General features: G+C 38.4%; 4 protein-coding genes across 4 annotated transcripts; all 4 read left to right on the top strand.

The window, feature by feature from the left end:
* Positions 1 to 602: 602 nt before the first annotated feature.
* LOC114519406 (serine/threonine-protein kinase/endoribonuclease IRE1-like) lies at positions 603 to 3158 on the top strand. The gene is made up of 3 exons (XM_028539531.1): positions 603 to 633; positions 847 to 1352; positions 1615 to 3158. The coding sequence occupies exons 1-3, from the start codon at positions 603 to 605 to the stop codon at positions 2467 to 2469; spliced, it is 1392 nt and encodes a 463-aa protein (XP_028395332.1). The 3' UTR covers positions 2470 to 3158.
* A 2008-nt stretch (positions 3159 to 5166) lies between these two features.
* Positions 5167 to 7440, top strand: LOC114519405 (putative ankyrin repeat protein RF_0381). Its single transcript, XM_028539530.1, has 3 exons — positions 5167 to 5226; positions 6536 to 7277; positions 7433 to 7440. The coding sequence occupies exons 2-3, from the start codon at positions 6566 to 6568 to the stop codon at positions 7438 to 7440; spliced, it is 720 nt and encodes a 239-aa protein (XP_028395331.1). The 5' UTR covers positions 5167 to 5226; positions 6536 to 6565.
* Positions 7441 to 7475: 35 nt separating this feature from the next.
* LOC114519512 (serine/threonine-protein kinase 24-like) lies at positions 7476 to 9742 on the top strand. The gene is made up of 2 exons (XM_028539656.1): positions 7476 to 7798; positions 8102 to 9742. Exons 1-2 carry the CDS (start codon positions 7574 to 7576, stop codon positions 8951 to 8953), a joined length of 1077 nt encoding a protein of 358 aa, XP_028395457.1. The 5' UTR covers positions 7476 to 7573; the 3' UTR covers positions 8954 to 9742.
* Positions 9743 to 13788: 4046 nt separating this feature from the next.
* Positions 13789 to 18312, top strand: LOC114519404 (putative ankyrin repeat protein RF_0381). The gene is made up of 4 exons (XM_028539529.1): positions 13789 to 13896; positions 15069 to 16015; positions 16103 to 16789; positions 17052 to 18312. The coding sequence occupies exons 2-4, from the start codon at positions 15164 to 15166 to the stop codon at positions 17922 to 17924; spliced, it is 2412 nt and encodes an 803-aa protein (XP_028395330.1). The 5' UTR covers positions 13789 to 13896; positions 15069 to 15163; the 3' UTR covers positions 17925 to 18312.
* The last annotated feature ends 1092 nt before the right edge of the window (positions 18313 to 19404 follow it).

Genomic DNA, 19404 nt, shown 5'->3' with positions numbered 1-19404 from the left:
CTTAGAAAGGATAGAAAAAAGATAAATTCTCAACGGCTGAAGAACCCCTCGAAATTAAATTGTCTCATTTTTACATTCTTAACGTTTATAATAGCATTTGATAAGAAGCAAGAAGCAAGTGGGAGTACAAGTGTCTGCGAATATGGTGCAAAAGATCTCCAAGACGATGTGAATATGGTGCGAAACATCTTCGAGACGATGGAATAACTTCTCAGAGTCCAATGCAGTCTCCATCATTAGCAATTGTGAAGTTTTTGGTTAAATATTGTCGTGCTGACTTAAGTTGTAAAGATGAGTCGGGCAAAACTGTTTTGCATCATGCTGTTGATCTTGGTGAAACAGACATTGTCAAATATTTTGTTGAACAATGTGGCGCTGATGTAAATGACAAGGATAACAGAGGGAGGACAGCGCTGAACGATGCTGTTACTAAAGATGCTTTAGAAATGGTAAAATATCTTGTTGAACATGGCGCTGATGTAAATGGCAAGGATACATACGGATGGACAATGCTGCACGATGCTGTTACTAAAGGTACCGTAGAAATAGTGAAATATTTTGTTGAACATGGCGCTGATGTAAATGGCAAGGATACTTACGGAATGACAGTGCTGCACTCTGCTGTTACTAAAAGTACGTTAGAAATAGTAAAATATCTTGTTGAACATGGCACTAATGTAAATGGAAAGGATACTGACGGATGGACAGTGCTTCACCATGCTGCTATTAAAGGTTCGCTAAAAATAGTAAAATATCTTGTTGAACAGGGCGCTGATGTAAATGGCAAGGATACTTGCGAATGGACAGTGCTTCACTATGCTGTTACTAATGGTTCGCTAAAAATAGTAAAATATCTTGTTGAACATGGCGCTGATGTAAATGGCAAGGATACATACGGATGGACAGTGCTTCATTATGCTGTTACTAAAGGTACGCTAGAAATAGTAAAATATCTTGTTGAACAGGACGCTGATGTAAATGGCAAGGATAAATACGGATGGACAGTACTGCACACTGCTGTTACTGAAGGTACGCTAGGAATAGTGAAATATCTTGTTGAACAGGGAGCTGACGTAACTTTGAAAAGTAAAATCAGCGTTCATACTCTTGGCATTGACATAATTAAGATGGCAGTTATGAAAAATTCAGTTGTTTTGCTCAATCTTCTGTTGGAAAAGAACATTGCTGTGTGGAGAGCTGGACCATTTCTTGTCGAAGGAAGACAAATGAGTCTTCTTGAATGGAGTATTCACCTTGGTCATGACGAAATTACAACTATCCTCAAAAGGTCCTTAAATCATCGTGAGAAGATTCAGATGTTGAGAACAATGAATTGCAACAAGTTAGAAGAGGTAAATATCTTTTAAACATATATGAAGTTGTTTCAGTGAGTTTAGGCAATAACCAAGGTTAATAGGAAGTTTACAATCCACGACGTGGTAGCACGACAACGCGCATTTGGATTCGTCCCTGTTTAACCAGGCTCGTGTGATGTGTGAAAACTGTTACAGATTTATTGCCTTCGTTTATTTAAGCACTCGAATGCTTTTTCTTGTGTTTTTCTTCTCCCCACCGAAAATCTATTGTTTTTTAATTATAATTTTCTCTCCATAGACTGAAATATCGATGCAGGCTTTTGTCGCAGACAATCAATTCAAAATTGGCGGTGGTGGTTTTTCTCGTGTCTATGTTGGTCTCATGAAGGATGGAAGTGAAGTTGCTGTTAAGAGAATTTTGGTGCAAAGTGAGGATGAAACAGTTGAAAACGAAAAGGAAATCATGAGTCTCATTGAAACAAGCGGCTCCCCATTTATAGTGAAATATCGACATTTCCACCGTGACGATCCTTTCATGTATCTTATTGTTGATCTTTGCGAAGAAACTTTGAGGGAACTTGTTCATGCATGCAGTATTAAACATCTAAAAAAGCAAGGTCCACAAATGATTAGGGAAATTCTATCCGGACTTGAATTTCTTCATGGTAAAGGAATATTGCACAGAGATCTAAAACCATCAAACGTCCTGGTTGATAACGAATGTCGTATGAAATTGGGAGACTTTGGAATAAGCCGCGTTCTAAATGAAGATGAAACGACAGTTGAAACTGATGCTAAAGGTACTTCAGGATGGATGCCACCGGAAGTAATTGAAGCAATAGTTAAAAAAGAGAAAGGTCGTTTAGACAAAGATGAAAAAGGTCGTTTCAAAAAGAAATCAGATGTCCACGTCGCGGGTATGATTGCTTTCTTCATCTTAACCAAAGGTGAACATCCTTTTGGTTCTTCGTTAGAACGAATGAAAAATATTTTGGAGAACAATCCTGTCAATTTGGAGAAACTAGGTTACCGCGAAGCTCGTAGGTTTGTGTCGTGGCTGATTAGTCACAAGATTGATGATAGACCTCACGCTCACGAAGCATTGAGGGATTCCTTATTTAGCAACACCACAACGAACACAGCGAGCAATTAGACAACCAACCACGACGTTTGTTTGAAATGATGAATCTATCCTAGTTCTTAGCCCAAGTTTGTCCTTGAAAGAAGAATTTGGAGCGACACAAGGATGACAGAACATAGCTAATTTTAAAGTAATTATCACAATAGTATAGTAGAGGGGGGAGGGGGGACAGCACAAGTTTGTCCTTGAAGGGGAAATTTGGAGCGACAAAAATTCGACAGAAGGGCGACAGAACCAGTCGCATCAAGCGACAATAAAGCAACGCCGCGGATTTGTATTTCGTAGACGGTCTGTAGCAACTTTGATGGTCGGTAGCATCATTTACAGCTTCGGAAGTCGCCGTGTATCTCGCGACACTTTCTGAAGCCTTTCGTCAAAGTCGATATCACGTTGAATACTGTTTAAGGTGGTTTGATAATTTGCGAGGTTGTTTTATCGAGGTGATTCTCGATCCTATGCCAATTAGTATAGGTAATAGCATGGTTTCGAGTGCAGTTTGGATATAACATGCACGAGTGAGTTTTTCAAAGACCCCTCAAAATAGCACGAGTCCGAAGGCGAAGGACCAGTGCTATTAATTTTGACGTATTTGAAAAACTCAGGAGTGCATGTTATATCCAAATTTCACAAGAAACCATGGTATTATTAATAATATATATATACAGAAATTGCACTGTTACCTTTTTACACAACGTGTTGTTGGTTCAGGTAGAATCTAGTACAGTCTTGATTTAATAATAAATGCGATTCATAGAAAAAGAGCCGTTTTCATAGAAAAAACTATTATCTACAGTAGCGTAGAGAAGGCAGGGGGGGTGAAAATCTTCATGGAGAACGAGGCAAAAGATATGGTACTTTAAAAAGCTGTTTGTTAAAAGTTCGTAATCCGAAACAATTTCTCGCTAAACACAGAATACGGGGCACCACGTAAGTGCGCCCCCTCCTCCCAAAGAGGTATCCTCCCAGGCAACTAAGGGTACCTGACCTCAATCAACTCTGATCTCAATCATCAAAGGAACGATCTATATGGTTAGTTACAAGATAATATTGATAATATTCGGGAGAAGATAGATCGCGGTTTACTAAAGCGCAAATGAAATGAGTAAAAAAATTAAGAAGCCACACGTTCGCTTTACGCGTACGATGGAACAGCTTATGAATGAGACTTAAAAGAGTCGATTTTTACCACATAGAAGTTTCAAATTCAAAATCATCTCTCTCAGCGCTAATCCAGCATGCGGGGCACCGCGTTAATGTCACCTCTCCAGGCTCTCCTCCCAAAGAGGTAACCCCTCAGGCAACTGCCCCCTCAAGTAACGCCACAGCCATGTCACACCGAACGACGGGTCGTAATATTTTCCCAGCACCGCTTAGCCTATCAACGACCTGTAAACTAATCAGGTCGCGTCTTCAGTCATTTTCACAGGACAAGCTTCACGTACAAACTACAGGTGCGCCAGTCCCTACGCCAGCGGTTTAATCCGCTTTACATAGTCACCTACTTCATGTTTACATAATCGTCCTTGTTGTTGTTACGTTAATAAAGCACCGCTTTATAATCGCTTCCCCTGGTAAACCCGGACTTCACTTACTATATTGGTGGTGGTATTTTGAGTTAGTTTCTTAGAACAATTCATATTTTATAATCTTTGGGCTGTTACACTCAAGCTAGAGGACGGTAATACCGAACCATTAAGAGTCAAGACAAACCAGGTTATAGCATATGTTATACATGCAGGAATAGTTTTCATGTCCGAAATTTACCTGAATATTCTAAATAAACACAGACATCTATGTCATAAGCCGCGTTTACACTTGAGGCTTGGCCTGGATCAGGTCTAGGTAATATGTGCCACGTTCACACTGTCTTCCTTGTTGATGATATCGGACAGCCAACATAATTGACAAAATACTTCGAAAAGACCCAAAACACGCCGAAAAGTGGTAATACTAGTATGTATCCTATACAAATCATATACTATTAAGTTCAAAATTTGTCATGGCCAGGTAAAGCCTGTTCACATTACTAAAATCTTGCCCCAGGTCAGATCCAGGCCACCTTCTGGTGTTGGCCTGTATTTTGGGGCCTAGACCAGGTCCAGGCCTGGTGTAGGATAAACAACGTTCACATCTAGGTCAAAGTACGTAGTGTAAACGCGGCTATAGGCATAAATTATAGGATTATCACATTAAAAACGTTTGTCTTAAATTTAGACATTACCTTATTCTTTCGAGAATATTTTCATTTTTTTTTAGCAAGCTTTCAACGTTGGATTAGGGTCTTGACTTCACGACGATTTAACCATTATCTCGTTTCATAACAACGAAATTAAAGAGAGAATTGATGTGAATATCTGAGAGCGATTTTGTTTCAAAGCAAGAATGTATTGTTTGGGATTTTGATTGTTTGAGGGTCGTCTATTGTAGAGGCTCTGAAGTATAGCTGCATATTTTTTGTATCTGTTCATTTTTGTGAAAGCAAACTTCAAAGATTTTCACTTCAAAAAGCCTGAGAACTAGTTTCGTTTATCGCTTGCAATGCGGGGGAAATCCGTTCTCACCGGCAGGTCATCTTCAACATTACAGCATGAGGTTGTTTGAATAACAAAGACCACTGTCGACAACATCTGATTTTGATCAAAGATTAGGTTTGATTTGCCGAAAACGAAGATGACAAAATTTTGATCTAAATTATTCGTTTCATTCTCACGCAGTACGACGCTCTTTATTATGATGTAGAACATAAACCATTGAACTGATTGAAGGTGGGTAAGTAGATTATAATCACAGTAATTTGCTTCAGCACTGCAGAAATCAGAAGCGACTAGAAATTATGTTATGGTTGAATCGCATATTTGTGCAATGCATTGTGTCGCATTATTAAATTGCCAAACTAGCTACAAGAATTCTACATCAGTAAGTTAAGAAGTGTTCATGTCAACCTCAGAGGGGTTACATCAAATGGTGGTATTTTGTTGAGGTAAAGGATTACACGATTTCATTTTGGTGGAACAAATTCACTTGTGATGTATGGAATGTAGTCTGTTATTGATAAAGCAGTACATTGGTTTTAGTTGATTCTCTGCCCGTATATGTACATTGCAAGTCAACAAACTATAAAACATCCATCAGAAGTTAATTGGATCCGACGAGATTGGATCGTGTAAACAGAGCTTTAAAGTTCCAGCATTGCAGTGAATTATAAAGTACAATATATTTCATTTAATGCCGGGGTTCTTAAAACACAAGTAATCGTGGAGTTGTGTAAAATACAAAAGAACTGGTCTGACCGTTTTGAACGTGCAAAGAGAACCGGTCCTTAAAGACCCAAACCTTGCTAGAAACGAATGTAAAAAGGGACGAAAATCTATTCGTCATGTGTCTGAAAATTTGATTACGTTCTAAGCCAATGAACGTGTCTGTTTACATTTTTCCTCTTGACGAATAAAAAGTGCGAAATACGAGCAATCTCGGGGAAAGAACATTGTCGTCTTCTCATGTATTTGTACAGAGCAGTCGTTACAAGGCTTAAATAAGGTGTTGATTCATAAATCAATGTTTATATGGTACTGTTAAACATCGCTTTCCAAAGAAATCACTCGGGCATAAGAAGAATTAGACGTCAAGCAACACGCAACACAATTCATTTGCAATCTTCATATTTACTGCCTATGCACAATTCATTGCCTTTAATTGTATTGCACTTTTTATTTTTACTTCCAGTGGAGCTTCCCCGTTCACTTCTTCAGTTTAACCACTGATCTATGTTAAAGACTGTAGTGTGCCTATTTAAAGTTCGCCCTGGGTACGAGCCTGAAATATTTAATAAATATTTGTCACAGAGCTCGCGTCAGGTTGTCAGAAACATTCTCATTTTAAAGCTGATAGCTTATATAAAAACTAGATCAAATTTTGCTATGTATGGCATTTTTTATTAAAAATAAAATTTCGTTGAAACCATGACTAATCCCAACGATACACATTGGGCTTATTTTTCACTTTAGGAACGATAAAAAAATAAATTATCAACGGCGCGAGAACCACTCGAAATTTAATTGTCTCATTTTTACATTCTTAGCGATACGATGAAATAACTTCTCAGAGTCCAATGAAGTCTCCATCATTAGCAATTGTGAAGTTTTTAGTTAAATATTGCGGTGCTGACTTAAGTTGTAAAGATGAGTCAGGAAAAACTGTGTTACATCATGCTGTTGATGTTGGTGAAACAGACGTTGTCAAATATTTTGTTGAACAATGTGGCGCTGATGTAAATGACAAGGATAATAAAGGGTGGACAGCGCTGAACAATGCTGTTACTGAAGGTTCGCTGGAAATAGTAAAATGTCTTGTTGAACATGGCGCTGATGTAAATGACAAGGATACTGGCGGATTGACAGTGCTGCACTCTGCTGTTACTATAAAAGGTACGTTAGAAATAGTAAAATATCTTGTTGACAATGGCGCTGATATAAATGGCAAGGATACTTACGAATGGACAGTGCTGCGCTCTGCTGTTACTAATGGTACGTTAGAGATAGTAAAATATCTTGTTGAACATGGCGCTGATGTAAATGGAAAGAATAAATACGGATGGACAGTGCTTCACGATGCTGTTACTAAAGGTACGCTAGAAATAGTGAAAAATCTTGTTGAACATGGAGCTGATGTAAATGGCAAGGATACAAACGGATGGACAGTGCTTCACTATGCTGTTACTGATGGTACGCTAGAAATAGTAAAATATCTTGTTGACCATGGCGCTGATATAAATGGAAAGGGTATTTACGGACGGACAGTGCTGCACTCTGCTGTTACTAAAGGTACGTTAGAAGTAGTAAAATATCTTGTTGAACATGGCGCTAATGTAAATGGAAAGGATATTCGCGGGTTGACAGTGCTGCACTCTGCTGTTACTAAAGGTAAGTTAGAAATAGTAAAATATCTTGTTGAACATGGCGCTGGTGTAAATGGCAAGGATACTAACGGATGGACAGTACTGCACAGTGCTGTTACTGAAGGTACGCTAGGAATAGTAAAATATCTCGTTGAACATGGCGCTGACGTAACTCTGAAAAGTAAAATCAGCGTTCATACTGTTGGCATTGACATCCTGAAGATGGCAGTTATGAAAAATTCAGTTGTTTTGGTCAATCTTCTGTTGGAAAAGAACCTCGCCGTGTGGAGAGTTGGAACATTTTTTGTTGAAGGAAGACAAACGAGTCTTCTTGAATGGAGTATCCACCTTGATCATGATGAAATTACAACTATCCTCAAAAGGTCTGTAAATCATCGTGAGAAGATTCAGATGTTGAAAACAATGAATTCTAACATGTTAGAAAAGGTAAATATTTTTTAATCATATATGAAGTTGTTTCAGTGAGTTTAGGCAGTAACCAAGGTAAATAATGAGTTTACGATCTACGACACGGTAGTTGTAACGAACTTGAACTCGCTGCACAACGGCAACTACACAATTGGGTTTCGTCAACGTTTAGCCAGGATCGTATTGTGCGAATATTGATTCAGTAGCTGACGTTTGCTTATTTATTGCCTTCATTCATTTAAACACTCAAATGCTCTTTTACTTATTTCTTCTCACCACAGAAAACGTATCGGCTTTTTTAGTATAATTTTCTCTCCACAGACTGAAACACCGATGCAGGCTTTTGTCGCAAAGAATCAATTCAAAATTGGCGATGGTGGTTTTTCTTGTGTCTTTGTTGGTCTCATGAAGGATGGAAGTGAAGTTGCTGTTAAGAGAATTTTGGTACAAAATGAGGATGAAACAGGTGAAAACGAAAAGGAAATCATGAATCTCATTGAAACAAAGTCTCCATTCATAGTGAAATATCGACATTTTCACCGTGACGATACCTTCATGTATCTTATTGTTGATCTTTGCGAAGAAACCTTGAGGGAACTTGTTCATGCATGCAGTATTGAACATCTACAAGAGCAAGGTCCACGATTGATTAGGGAAATTCTATCAGGACTTGAATTTCTTCATGGTAAAGGAATATTGCACAGAGATCTAAAACCATCAAACGTCCTGGTTGATATCGAAGGTCGCATGAAATTGGCAGACTTTGGAATAAGCCGCGTTCTAAATGAAGAAGAAACGACAGTTGCAACTGATGCAAAAGGTACTCGCGGATGGATGCCACCGGAAGTAATTGAGGCAATAGTTAAGAAAGAAAAGGGTCGTTTCAAAAGAAAATCAGATATCCATGTCGCGGGTATGATTGCTTTTTACGTGTTGACCAAAGGTGAACATCCTTTTGGATCTGAATTAGATCGAATGAAAAATATTTCAGAGGATAATCCTGTCAATCTGGAGAAACTTGGTGATCGCGAAGCTCGTAGGTTTGTGTCGTGGCTGATTAATCACAAGATTGATGATAGACCTTACGCTCACGAAGCATTGAGAGATTTTTTATTTTGCAACACCACAACGAAACAGCGAACAATTAGACAACCAACCACGACGTTTGTTTGAAATGACGAATTCTTCTTAGCCCAACTTTGTCCATGAAGAACGACAAAAATTCGAGTGCGACAGAACTAGTAGTATCTGGTGACATTGTAGAGCAGCAACGCTTAACGCGACCGCCGTGGATTTGTATTTCGTAGAACGTCGGTAGGAACTTTGATGGTCGGTAGCATCATTTACAGCTTCGGAAGTCGCCGTGTATTTCGCGACAATTTCCGAATCCTTTCGTCAAAAATCAATAACACGTTGAATACTGCATGTTTAAGGTGGTTTAATAATTTGTGAGGTTGTTTTATCCAGGTGATTCTGAATCCCATGTCAATCAGCGTGACAATAATTTAGCAGAATGCGCTGTAGTTCATATTAATAAATTGAAATTAGCTCCAGTTAGCTATAAAGGGTAGCACACGCGTAGAGCAATGGAGGGAAACTCGTTTGTAAACTGGCGTATCTATAGATTTGAGCACAGGGAAACTTTGTTACGTTTCGGAGAACGTGCTCTCCTGATTTATTTCTAGCGGAATTAGAAAGTTCAAGGCTACTTGCATTTTGCTACAGTTAAGTAATATTCCCCTCACGTGCATGGAGCATGTTTCACGTGCACAGTCAGCATACCTATATAAAGCGATCCGAAAGGTTCAAGGTCATTTTATATTTGATTTCGTCGAAGCAATTTCGGAAGTTTTCACCCGACCCTCCCTCCCTTTCTCTAGGTTGTGAGCTACGATAATTTCTGTGTAATTATGCTGGTGTGGGCGTTTTTCATCACCCCACCTTTTCTGTGCTGTACTAAAATACGAACATTGTAACAATTAGCTATAATTTGTTACTTTTAGTTCAATTAAATCGGCATGTGCTCTGGAACATTGCCATTATTTTATCCAAAAAGTGTCATCATTGTTCATTGCAGTTGCATGCCTTTAATTTGCCCAGAAAACAGAGCTCACCAGTCTCGGAAACCGCCGGCACCTCCTATAGAGTTTGTAGGTGAAACGGAAGGGATAAAGAGCTTTTTACACAAGATGTGGTTGGTTCAGGTGCAATCCAAATATTATACTCTTGATTTATTAATAAATACGATTTTCATAGAAAAAGTGCCGTTTTCAAAGAAAAAAACTATTATCTACAAACATCAGTCCAGTAGAATAGAGAATGCAGGGGGGTGTGAAAATCACCCTGGGGCACGAAGCAAAAGATATGGTACAACTAAATGATTTTAAAATGCTGTTAAAAGTTTTTAATCCGAAACAATTTCTCGCTAAACTCAGGATGCGGGGCACCACGTCATTGCGCCCTCTCCTCCCAAAGAGGCATACCCCCAGACAACCGCCCCCTCAGTTATCGCCTTCACGTCGAATGGCATTCACACCGAACGGGTCGTAATATTGTCCCAGCGCCGCTGTTGACGATCATGCGAACTAAAAAGGTCGTATCTTTATTCACTTCCATAAGACAAACACCACGTACAAACTACAGGTGGTATTTTGAGCCCATTTCTCAAAACAATTCACATTGTATATTCTCATTGGGTTTTTTTTCTCAGAGAGGGTAAATACCGAACTAGCAAGGTCTGTACTATACAGGAATAGTTCTCTCGTGGCTGAAATTTCCCTGGATAATCTAGACACATATAGTGATCTCTATGTCATAGATACTGTATAGTGTATATCATTGACATATCTTACAAACCCTTGCTGGACGCACACGAGCAGTGCCAGAGAGACATGCAGAGACAAACCAGCCTGAGAACTAGTTTCGTTTAACTTAGCATGTGATGTTTGATAACAAACACTGACGACACCTGAAGATTAGCATTGCTTAATATTGATTTACCGATAAAGATTTGGATTGTTTCCTTCTCGAAGCTGTATCGACGCTATTTATAATTATTATGATGCAGAACATAAACCACTGAAGGTACGTGGGTAAGTGCGTTATAATCACATTACACTGCACTGACTGCAGAACTCAGAAGCGACTAGAAATCATGTTATTATGATCGAGACGAGTAGCATTTGTGCGAATGTGTACCACATTCCTGTGTGATTGCCGCACTACAAAAGTTTTATATCAGCGAGTTAAGCAGCCTTCAATGTTAACCTCAGAGGCCTATTTTGGATTTGAAGTAGAAGTATTTAGTTCAAGTAAAGGTGTGTTCAAAACTTCACACGATCCCGTTTTGGTGAATCTAAATAATCTAGTTAACTTCTGGCGTATGCCAACCGCACACGAGAAGTACATTTCTCTACAAGAATAATAAATTCGTTGGAATATTTAAGAGCATAGGTGTCAGACTTACTATATAGTGTAAGGTTTACGTTTAGCCCAGCCGATGTCTTGGCGTGCTTAGTGATAAAAATTCTTATGTTTCGTACTTTCGTTTATATTCAAAGCATGTCGTCATTATTCGACCGCATTCCATGCACAAGCAAAAGAATGCATAAGAGCTAAAACCTTGCTAGAGATGAACGAGAGAAGTCAGTCTTGTAGTCAAGATTGACTGATATATAAATATATATATATATAATTATATATATTATTATTATATATATATATATATATATATATATATATATATATAATATATATGCGTCTGACACTTCGATTTCGTTTAAAGAAGAAGGGCAATGTATTTTTTTTTCAATCTTAAGATAAAGCTTGTCATATAAATTATTAAAAAATAGTAAAAGTTTAATCTGTAGGCATTTACATCCGCAGAAAATAACATTTGTTTGCACCCAAATATTGCGCTTCGCCCGCCATCTTGAAATGTGTCGCATTTGCTAACTTATGCATATTTTGATACTTGTGACGTCACACAAGTATCAAAATATTTCCTCACACCTTTTGCGCAATAACTGACTCCATGGTCCTTTCAAGTCGTGCTCGATTGCCCGATGGATTAAAGCTGTTTTACAAGGCGCTGGCATTGACACGAACATATTCAAGGGGCATTCTACAAGGGCTGCGTCTTCATCCAAAGCTAGGTTTGGAGGAGTCCCTCTTGAGAAATTCATAAAAATGGCGAATTGGTCAGGAACTTTCACCGTTACACGGTTTTATTATCGGCCTACGTTCAACGACGTGTATGCTAGGTCCGTTCTCTCTCTATTAACTGCGTAGTTTCGTAATGACTTTGGTAGTTCCTGCTTCCCTGTTTGCTTTAAACTAGCATTGTTATATTGAAACTTCTGTGTTCGAAATATAATTTAGGATTTTGCAAGCGCGCTTCGCGACCGCAGTTAAGTCAAGATTATATGAGAACACAGAAGTGATGATAACAATTCCAAAGGACAAACACCACGTACAAACTACAGGTGGTATTTGGAGTCCATTTCTCAGAACAATTCATATTGTATATTCATCTTTTTTCCTCTGAGGGGGTAAATACCAAACCAGACAAAGTCAGTAGAAACCAGCCTAGCATAGCAAGGTTTGTACTATATAGTAATCATTTTCTCGTGTCTGAAATTTTCGTGGATATTCTAAACACATAGTGATCTCTATGTCATAGATACTGTATATCATTGATATATCTTGCACATGCAGAGACAAACCAGCCTAGCATAGCAAGATCTATACTATAAAGGAATAATTTTCATGTCCAAAATTTCTGAAGATATTCTGTCCAAACAGTCATTTAGGTAATAGACATATTCCTGACATATCTTGCAATTATTAAACTGTTGGTCAGTTCTACCGGTCTCACGACGCAAACTAGCGAGGTTCAGATTTGACTACCACTACCGCCACCTCTCGCTAATCTATTAAGCTCGTGATTGGTTAGTCTGAAAGACCTATCCCATTTGATTGGTTTATATTTCCACAATAACTGTGGTAGTCGTAGTGGTAGTCAAATCTGAACCTCGCTATTATCACTTGTAAGACAGACGAAAAGAAGAAGAAGTTCCGACATTACCTTGTTCTTTCATGAATATCTTCAACCTTTTGCATGAAGCTTTCAATCTAGGATTCCAGTCTCGACTTCATGACTCGACGTAACCATTATCTCGTTTCTATAACGAGGAAATTAAAGAGAGAATTTATGTGAATATCTGAGACACATTTTGTTTCAAAGCAAGAATGTATTGTTTGGGATTTTGATTGTTTGGAGTGCCATTTATTGTACAGATTCAGAGGCAGCTACATGTTTTTTGTATTTTTTAAGTTCGTGTTTAGAAATATCTTATAATATTGAACAAGAAAGTAAGATTGAAACGAAGTGCATCGTTTGAAAAAAATCAAATATTTCCGCTGCACAATCAAAATCGTCCGCGGCAACAGGGTTGAAATTCAGGTAGAATGGTTTCAGGATGGCACTTTTAGAGGCGTATAAATATTCTGACACAGCACAGGATATTGCTCACATTACGGACTGTACCAAATCTTTGAACTACATTCATTCTAACTGAAAGAGGTAGGTCACAGATATTAGAAAACTGTTTGTGACGATCTTGAGAAAGAGACAGTTATAAGGAAGGTTCTATTCTAATAATATATACGATACACACAGTCATCAAACCTTTAACTTGACATGAATAGTGTCAAAGACGCATTGCTACAAAGTCATATCTTGCAATGATTGTTGCAAGATTTGTTATTCTTTGTATTTGTGTCAAAAATGTGAATGTGCATGCAAACTTCTAAACGTTGAAGATAAATATTGCCAGATTTTCATTCCAAAAAGCCTGAGAACTAGTTTCGTTTATCGTTTGCAATGCGGGGGAAATCCGTTCTCGGCAGGTCGTCTTCAACATCACAGCATGAGGTTGTTTGAATAACAAAGACCACTGTCGACAACATCTGATTTTGATCTAAGATTAGGTTTGATTTGCCGAAAACGAAGATGACAAAATTTTGATCTAAATTATTCGTTTCAATCTCGAAGCTGTATCGACGCTCTTTATTATGATGTAGAACATAAACCATTGAACTGATTCGGAAGGTGGGTAAGTAGATTATAATCACAGTAATTTGCTTCAGCACTGCAGAACTCAGAAGCGACTAGAAATTATGTTATGGTTGAGTCGCATATTTGTGCATGGCATTGCATGTGTGTCACATTATTAAATTGCTAAACTAACTACAAGAATTCTACATCAGTGAGTTAAGAAGTGTTCATGTCAACCTCAGAGGGGTTACCTCAAATCGGGGTATTTTGTTGATGTAAAGTTTCACATGATTCCATTTTGGGGGAACCAATTCACTTGTGATGTATGGAATGTAGTCCGTTATTGATAAAGCAGTTCATTGGTTTTATTTGTTTCCCTGCCCATATATACATTGCAAGTCAACAAACTATAAAACATCCATCAGAAGTGAATTGGATCCGACGAGATTGGATTGTGTGAACAGAACTTTAAAGTTGGAGCATTGCAGGGAATTACAAATAACAATATCTTTCATTTAAGGGTCTTAAAGCACAAGTAATCGCGGACTGTAGTAAAATACAAAAGAACTGGTCTGACCGTTTTTGACGTGCAAAGAAAAACGGTCCTTAAAAACCCGGACCAGGCTAGAAATGAAGGTGAAAACTGAAAAGTCAGACCTGAAGTCAGGGACGAAAATCTATTCGTGTTGTGTCTGACACTTTGATTTCGTTCTAAGTCGTTGAACGCGTTTGCTCGGATTTTTTTCTCTTATGAAATGAATAAAAATGGTGAAATATGAACAATCGTGGGTAGAGAATTTTGCCGTCTTCTCGTGCATTTGTACAGAACCGTCGTTGGAAGGTTTAAATAGGGTCAACATTCATAAATCAATGTTTACATGGTATTGTTAAACATCGCTTTCCAAAGAAATCACTCGGGCATAAGAAGAATTAGACGTCAAGCAACGCGCAATACAATTCATTTGCAATTTTCGGCTGTTATAATTGTATTTCACTTTTTATTTTTCACTTCCAGGGGTGCTTACTCGCGCGCTTGCTCCGCTTAGCCACTGATCTATGTTAAAGCCTGTAATGTGCCTATTTAAAGTTCGCCCTTGGTACAAGCCTGAACGATACCCGCTAAGCTTCTTTTTCATTTTAGAAACGATAGAAAAAAAGGTAAATTCTTAACGACGCGAGGCCTCCTCGAAATAAAATTTTCTCATTTTTACATTTTAACGTTTATAATAGGAATTGATAAGAAGCAAGAAGCAAGTGGAAGTACAAGTGTCTGCAAATATGGTGCAAAACATCTTCGAGACGATGAAATAACTTCTCAGAGTCCAATGCAGTCTCCATCATTAGCAATTGTGAAGTTTTTGGTTAAATATTGTGGTGCTGACTTAAGTTGTAAAGATGAGTTGGGCAAAACTGCTTTACATCATGCTGTTGATGTTGGTGAAATAGACATTGTCAAATATTTTGTTGAACAATGTGGCGCTGATGTAAATGACAAGGATAAATTAGGGTGGACAGCGCTCAACTATGCTGTTTCTAAAGGTACGCTAGAAATGGTCAAATGTCTTGTTGAAAACGGCGCTGATGTAAATTATAAGAGTACATACGGATGGACAGTGCTTCACGATGCTGTTACTAAAGGTACACTAGAAATGGTAAAATATCTTGTTGAAAACGGCGCTGATGTAAACAGGAAGAAAATTAACGGGGAGACAGTGCTGTACGCTGCTGTTAGTGAAAATAGACTAGAAATGGTCAAATATTTTGTTGAAAAGGGTGCTGATGTAAATGGCAAAGATATTTACGGAAAGACAGTGCTGCACTCTGCTGTAAGTGAAAGTAGACTAGAAATGGTCAAATATCTTGTCGAAAAAGGCGCTGATGTAAATGGCAAAGATATTTACAGAGAGACAGTGCTGCACTCTGCTGTAACTCAAGGTTCGCTAGAAATGGTAAAATATCTCGTTGAAAACAGGGCTGATGTAAATAGTGGAAAAAGTAACCGGTGGACAGTGCTGCACTCTGCCGTTACGGAAGGTACCCTAGAAATGGTGAAATATCTTATTGAAAACGGCGCTGATGTAAATGGTAAGATGACTAACGGGTGGACAGTGCTGCACGCTGCCGTTACTAGAGGTAAGCTGGAAATAGTAAAATACCTTGTTGAAAAACGCGCCGATGTAAATGGAAAGAAAACTAACGGGTGGACAGTGCTGCACACTGCTGTTACTAAAGGTACGCTAGAAATGGTAAAATATCTTGTTGAGCATGGCGCTGATGTAAATCGCCAGAAAACAAAGGGGTTGACAGTGCTGCACAAAGCTGTTACTGGAAGAAGCCTAGAAATAGTTAAATATCTTGTTAAAAATGGCGCTAATGTAAATTGTACGGATACTCGTGGATGGACAGTGCTGCACACTGCTGTTACCAAAGGTACACAAGAAAAAGTGAAATATCTTGTTGAACATGGCGCTGATGTAAATGGAAAGAATGCTGACGGATGGACAGTGCTGCGCTATGCTGTTATTAAAGGTAAGCTAGAAATGGTAAAATATCTTGTTCAAAATGGAGCTGATGTAAATGGAAAAGATACTGACGGATCGACAGTGCTGCACACTGCTGTTACTGAAGGTAGGCTAGAAATAGTAAAATGTCTTGTTGAACAAGGCGCTGACATAACTGTTAAAAGTAAAATCAGCGTTCATACTCTTGGCATTAACATCCTGAACATAGCTGTTGAGAAAAATTCAGTTGCTTTGGTCAATCTTCTGTTGGAAAAGAACATCGCTGTGTGGAGAGCTGGAACATTTCTTGTTGAAGGAAGACAAATGAGTCTTCTTGAATGGAGTATTCACCTTGGTCATGATGAAATTACAACTATCCTCAAAAGATCCATAAATCATCGTGAGAAGATTCAGATGTTGAAAACAATGAATTGCAACCAGTTAGCAGAGGTAAGTATTTTTTAAACATATATGAAGTTGTTTCATTGAGCTTAGGCAGTAACCAAGGTTAATGGAAGTTTACGATCCACGACGTGGTAGCACGACAACGCACATTTGGATTCGTCCCTGTTTAACCAGGCTCGTGTGATGTAAAAAAGCTGTTACAGATTTATTGCCTTCGTTTATTTAAACACTCGAATGCTTTTTCTTGCTTCTTTCTTCTCCTAACAGAAAATCTATTGTTTTTTTAATTATAATTTTCTCCCCATAGACTGAAACACCGATGCAGGCTTTTGTCGCAGACAATAAATTCAAAATTGGTGCTGGTGGTTTTTCTTGTGTCTATGTTGGTCTCATGAAGGATGGAAATGAAGTTGCTGTTAAGAGAATTTTGGTGCAAAGTGAGGATGAAACAGTTGAAAACGAAAAGGAAATCATGAGTCTTATTGAAAAAAACTCTCCATTTATAGTGAAATATCGACATTTTCACCGTGACAATACCTTCATGTATCTTATTGTTGATCTTTGCGAAGAAACCTTGAGGGAACTTGTTCATGCATGTAGTATTGAACATTTACAAAGGCAAAGTCCACGAATGATTAGGGAAATTCTATCAGGACTTGAATTTCTTCATGGTAAAGGAATATTGCACAGAGATCTAAAACCATCAAACGTCCTGGTTGATATCGAAGGCCGCATGAAATTGGCAGATTTTGGGATAAGCCGCGTTCTAAAAGACGATGAAACGACAGTTGAAACAGATGCTAAAGGTACTCGTGGATGGATGCCACCGGAAGTAATTAAGGCAATAGTTAAAAAAGAAAAAGGTCGTTTTAAAAAGAAATCAGATGTCCATGTCGCGGGTATGATTGCTTTTTACGTGTTAAGCAAAGGTGAGCATCCTTTTGGATCTGCATTAGATCGAATGAAAAACATTTTAGAGGATAATCCTGTCAATTTGGAGAAACTTGGTGACCGCGAAGCTCGTAGGTTTGTGTCGTGGCTGATTAATCACAAGATTGATGATAGACCTTACGCTCACGAAGGACTGAGGGATCCTTTACTTATTATCAATCACCACAAGAAACACAGCGGGCAATACCACCGCAAACTACGAAGTTTGTTTGACCCGATTAATCTTTGAAGGGAAAAGTTGGAACAACAAAAATGGAGTGCGACAGAACCAATAGTATGTAGTGACATTATAGAGATTTGTATTTCGTAGAACGTCGGTAGCAACTTTGATTGTAGCATCATTTACAGTTTCGGAAGTCGCCGTGTATTCGCGACACTTTCTCATCCTTTCGTCAAAATCGATAACATGTTGAATATTGTTTAAGGTATTTTAAAAATTTGCGAGGTTGTTTTATCCAGGTGATTCTCAATCCAATGTCAATCAGCGTGACAATAGTTTAGCAGAATGCGCTGTAGTTCTCATCCATAAATTGAATTTAGCTCCCGTTGCGCATTCTAAATTTTTTACACTTAAAATATTCTTGTTATAAAGACCTTTTTACACAACGTGTTGTTGGTTCAGGTAGAATATAAATATTACAGTCTTGATTTATTAGTAAATACGATTTTCATAGAAAAGTTCCGTTTTTACAGAAAGAAACTATTATCTACAAACGCCAGTAGCATAGAGAAGGCAGGGGGGAGTGATAATCACCCTGGTGCAAAATATATGGTGCAACAGCAGTTTGTTAAAAGTTTTTAATCCGAAACAATTTCTCGCTAAACTCAGAATGCGGGGCACCACGTCATTGCGCCCCCTCCTCCCAAGGAGGTATACCCCCAGACAACCCCCCCCCCTCAGTTAACGCGTTCACACCGAATGGCGTTCACACCGAACGGGTCGTAATATTGTCCCAGCACCGCTGTCGACGATCAAGCGAACTAAAAAGATCGTATCTTTAGTCACTTCCATAGAACAAACACCACGTACAAACTACAGGTGGTATTTTGAGACCATTTCTCAAAACAATTCATATTGTATATTCATTGGGCTTTTTTCCTAAGAGGGGGATAATACCGAACTAGACAGAGTCAGTACAAACCAGCCTAACATAGTGTTATAAAGAGTTAAGTATAAAGAATATATTTAATGTGATCTTTTCAATAGATTAATGCCTTACATGTCTATATTCTACATTTCTACGTTCGCTCTGTTCTCAAGCCAGTTTTATCAGTTCTCTGCTATTTCGCGCCTCTACGTCCTGATACTTCATGTCATTTTACCATAACTAATATTACTCTAACAATAGCAATGTCTGTGCTTCACAGGAATGATTCTCTCGTGCCTGAAATTTCCCTGGATATTCTAAACACATTGTGATCTCTATGTCATAGATATACTGTATATCATTGACATATCTTGCACATGCAGGGACAAACCAGCCTAGCATAGCAAGATCTATACTATACAGGAATGATTCTCATGTCCAAAATTTCCGTAGACGTTCTGTCCAAACAGTCATTTAGGTCATAGACAAATTTCTGACATATCTTGCACTAATTAAACTGTTGGTCAGTTCTACCGGCCTCACGACGCAAACTAGCGAGGTTCAGAATTGACTACCACTACCGCCACCTCTCGCTAATCTATTAAGCTCGTGATTGGTTAG

The sequence above is a fragment of the Dendronephthya gigantea genome, unplaced genomic scaffold, assembly GCF_004324835.1.
Source record: "Dendronephthya gigantea isolate DGI-Jeju-01 unplaced genomic scaffold, DenGig_1.0 000013F, whole genome shotgun sequence".
NCBI classification, from domain to species: domain Eukaryota; kingdom Metazoa; phylum Cnidaria; class Anthozoa; order Malacalcyonacea; family Nephtheidae; genus Dendronephthya; species Dendronephthya gigantea.
This window is presented reverse-complemented; position numbering and strand designations above follow the sequence as displayed.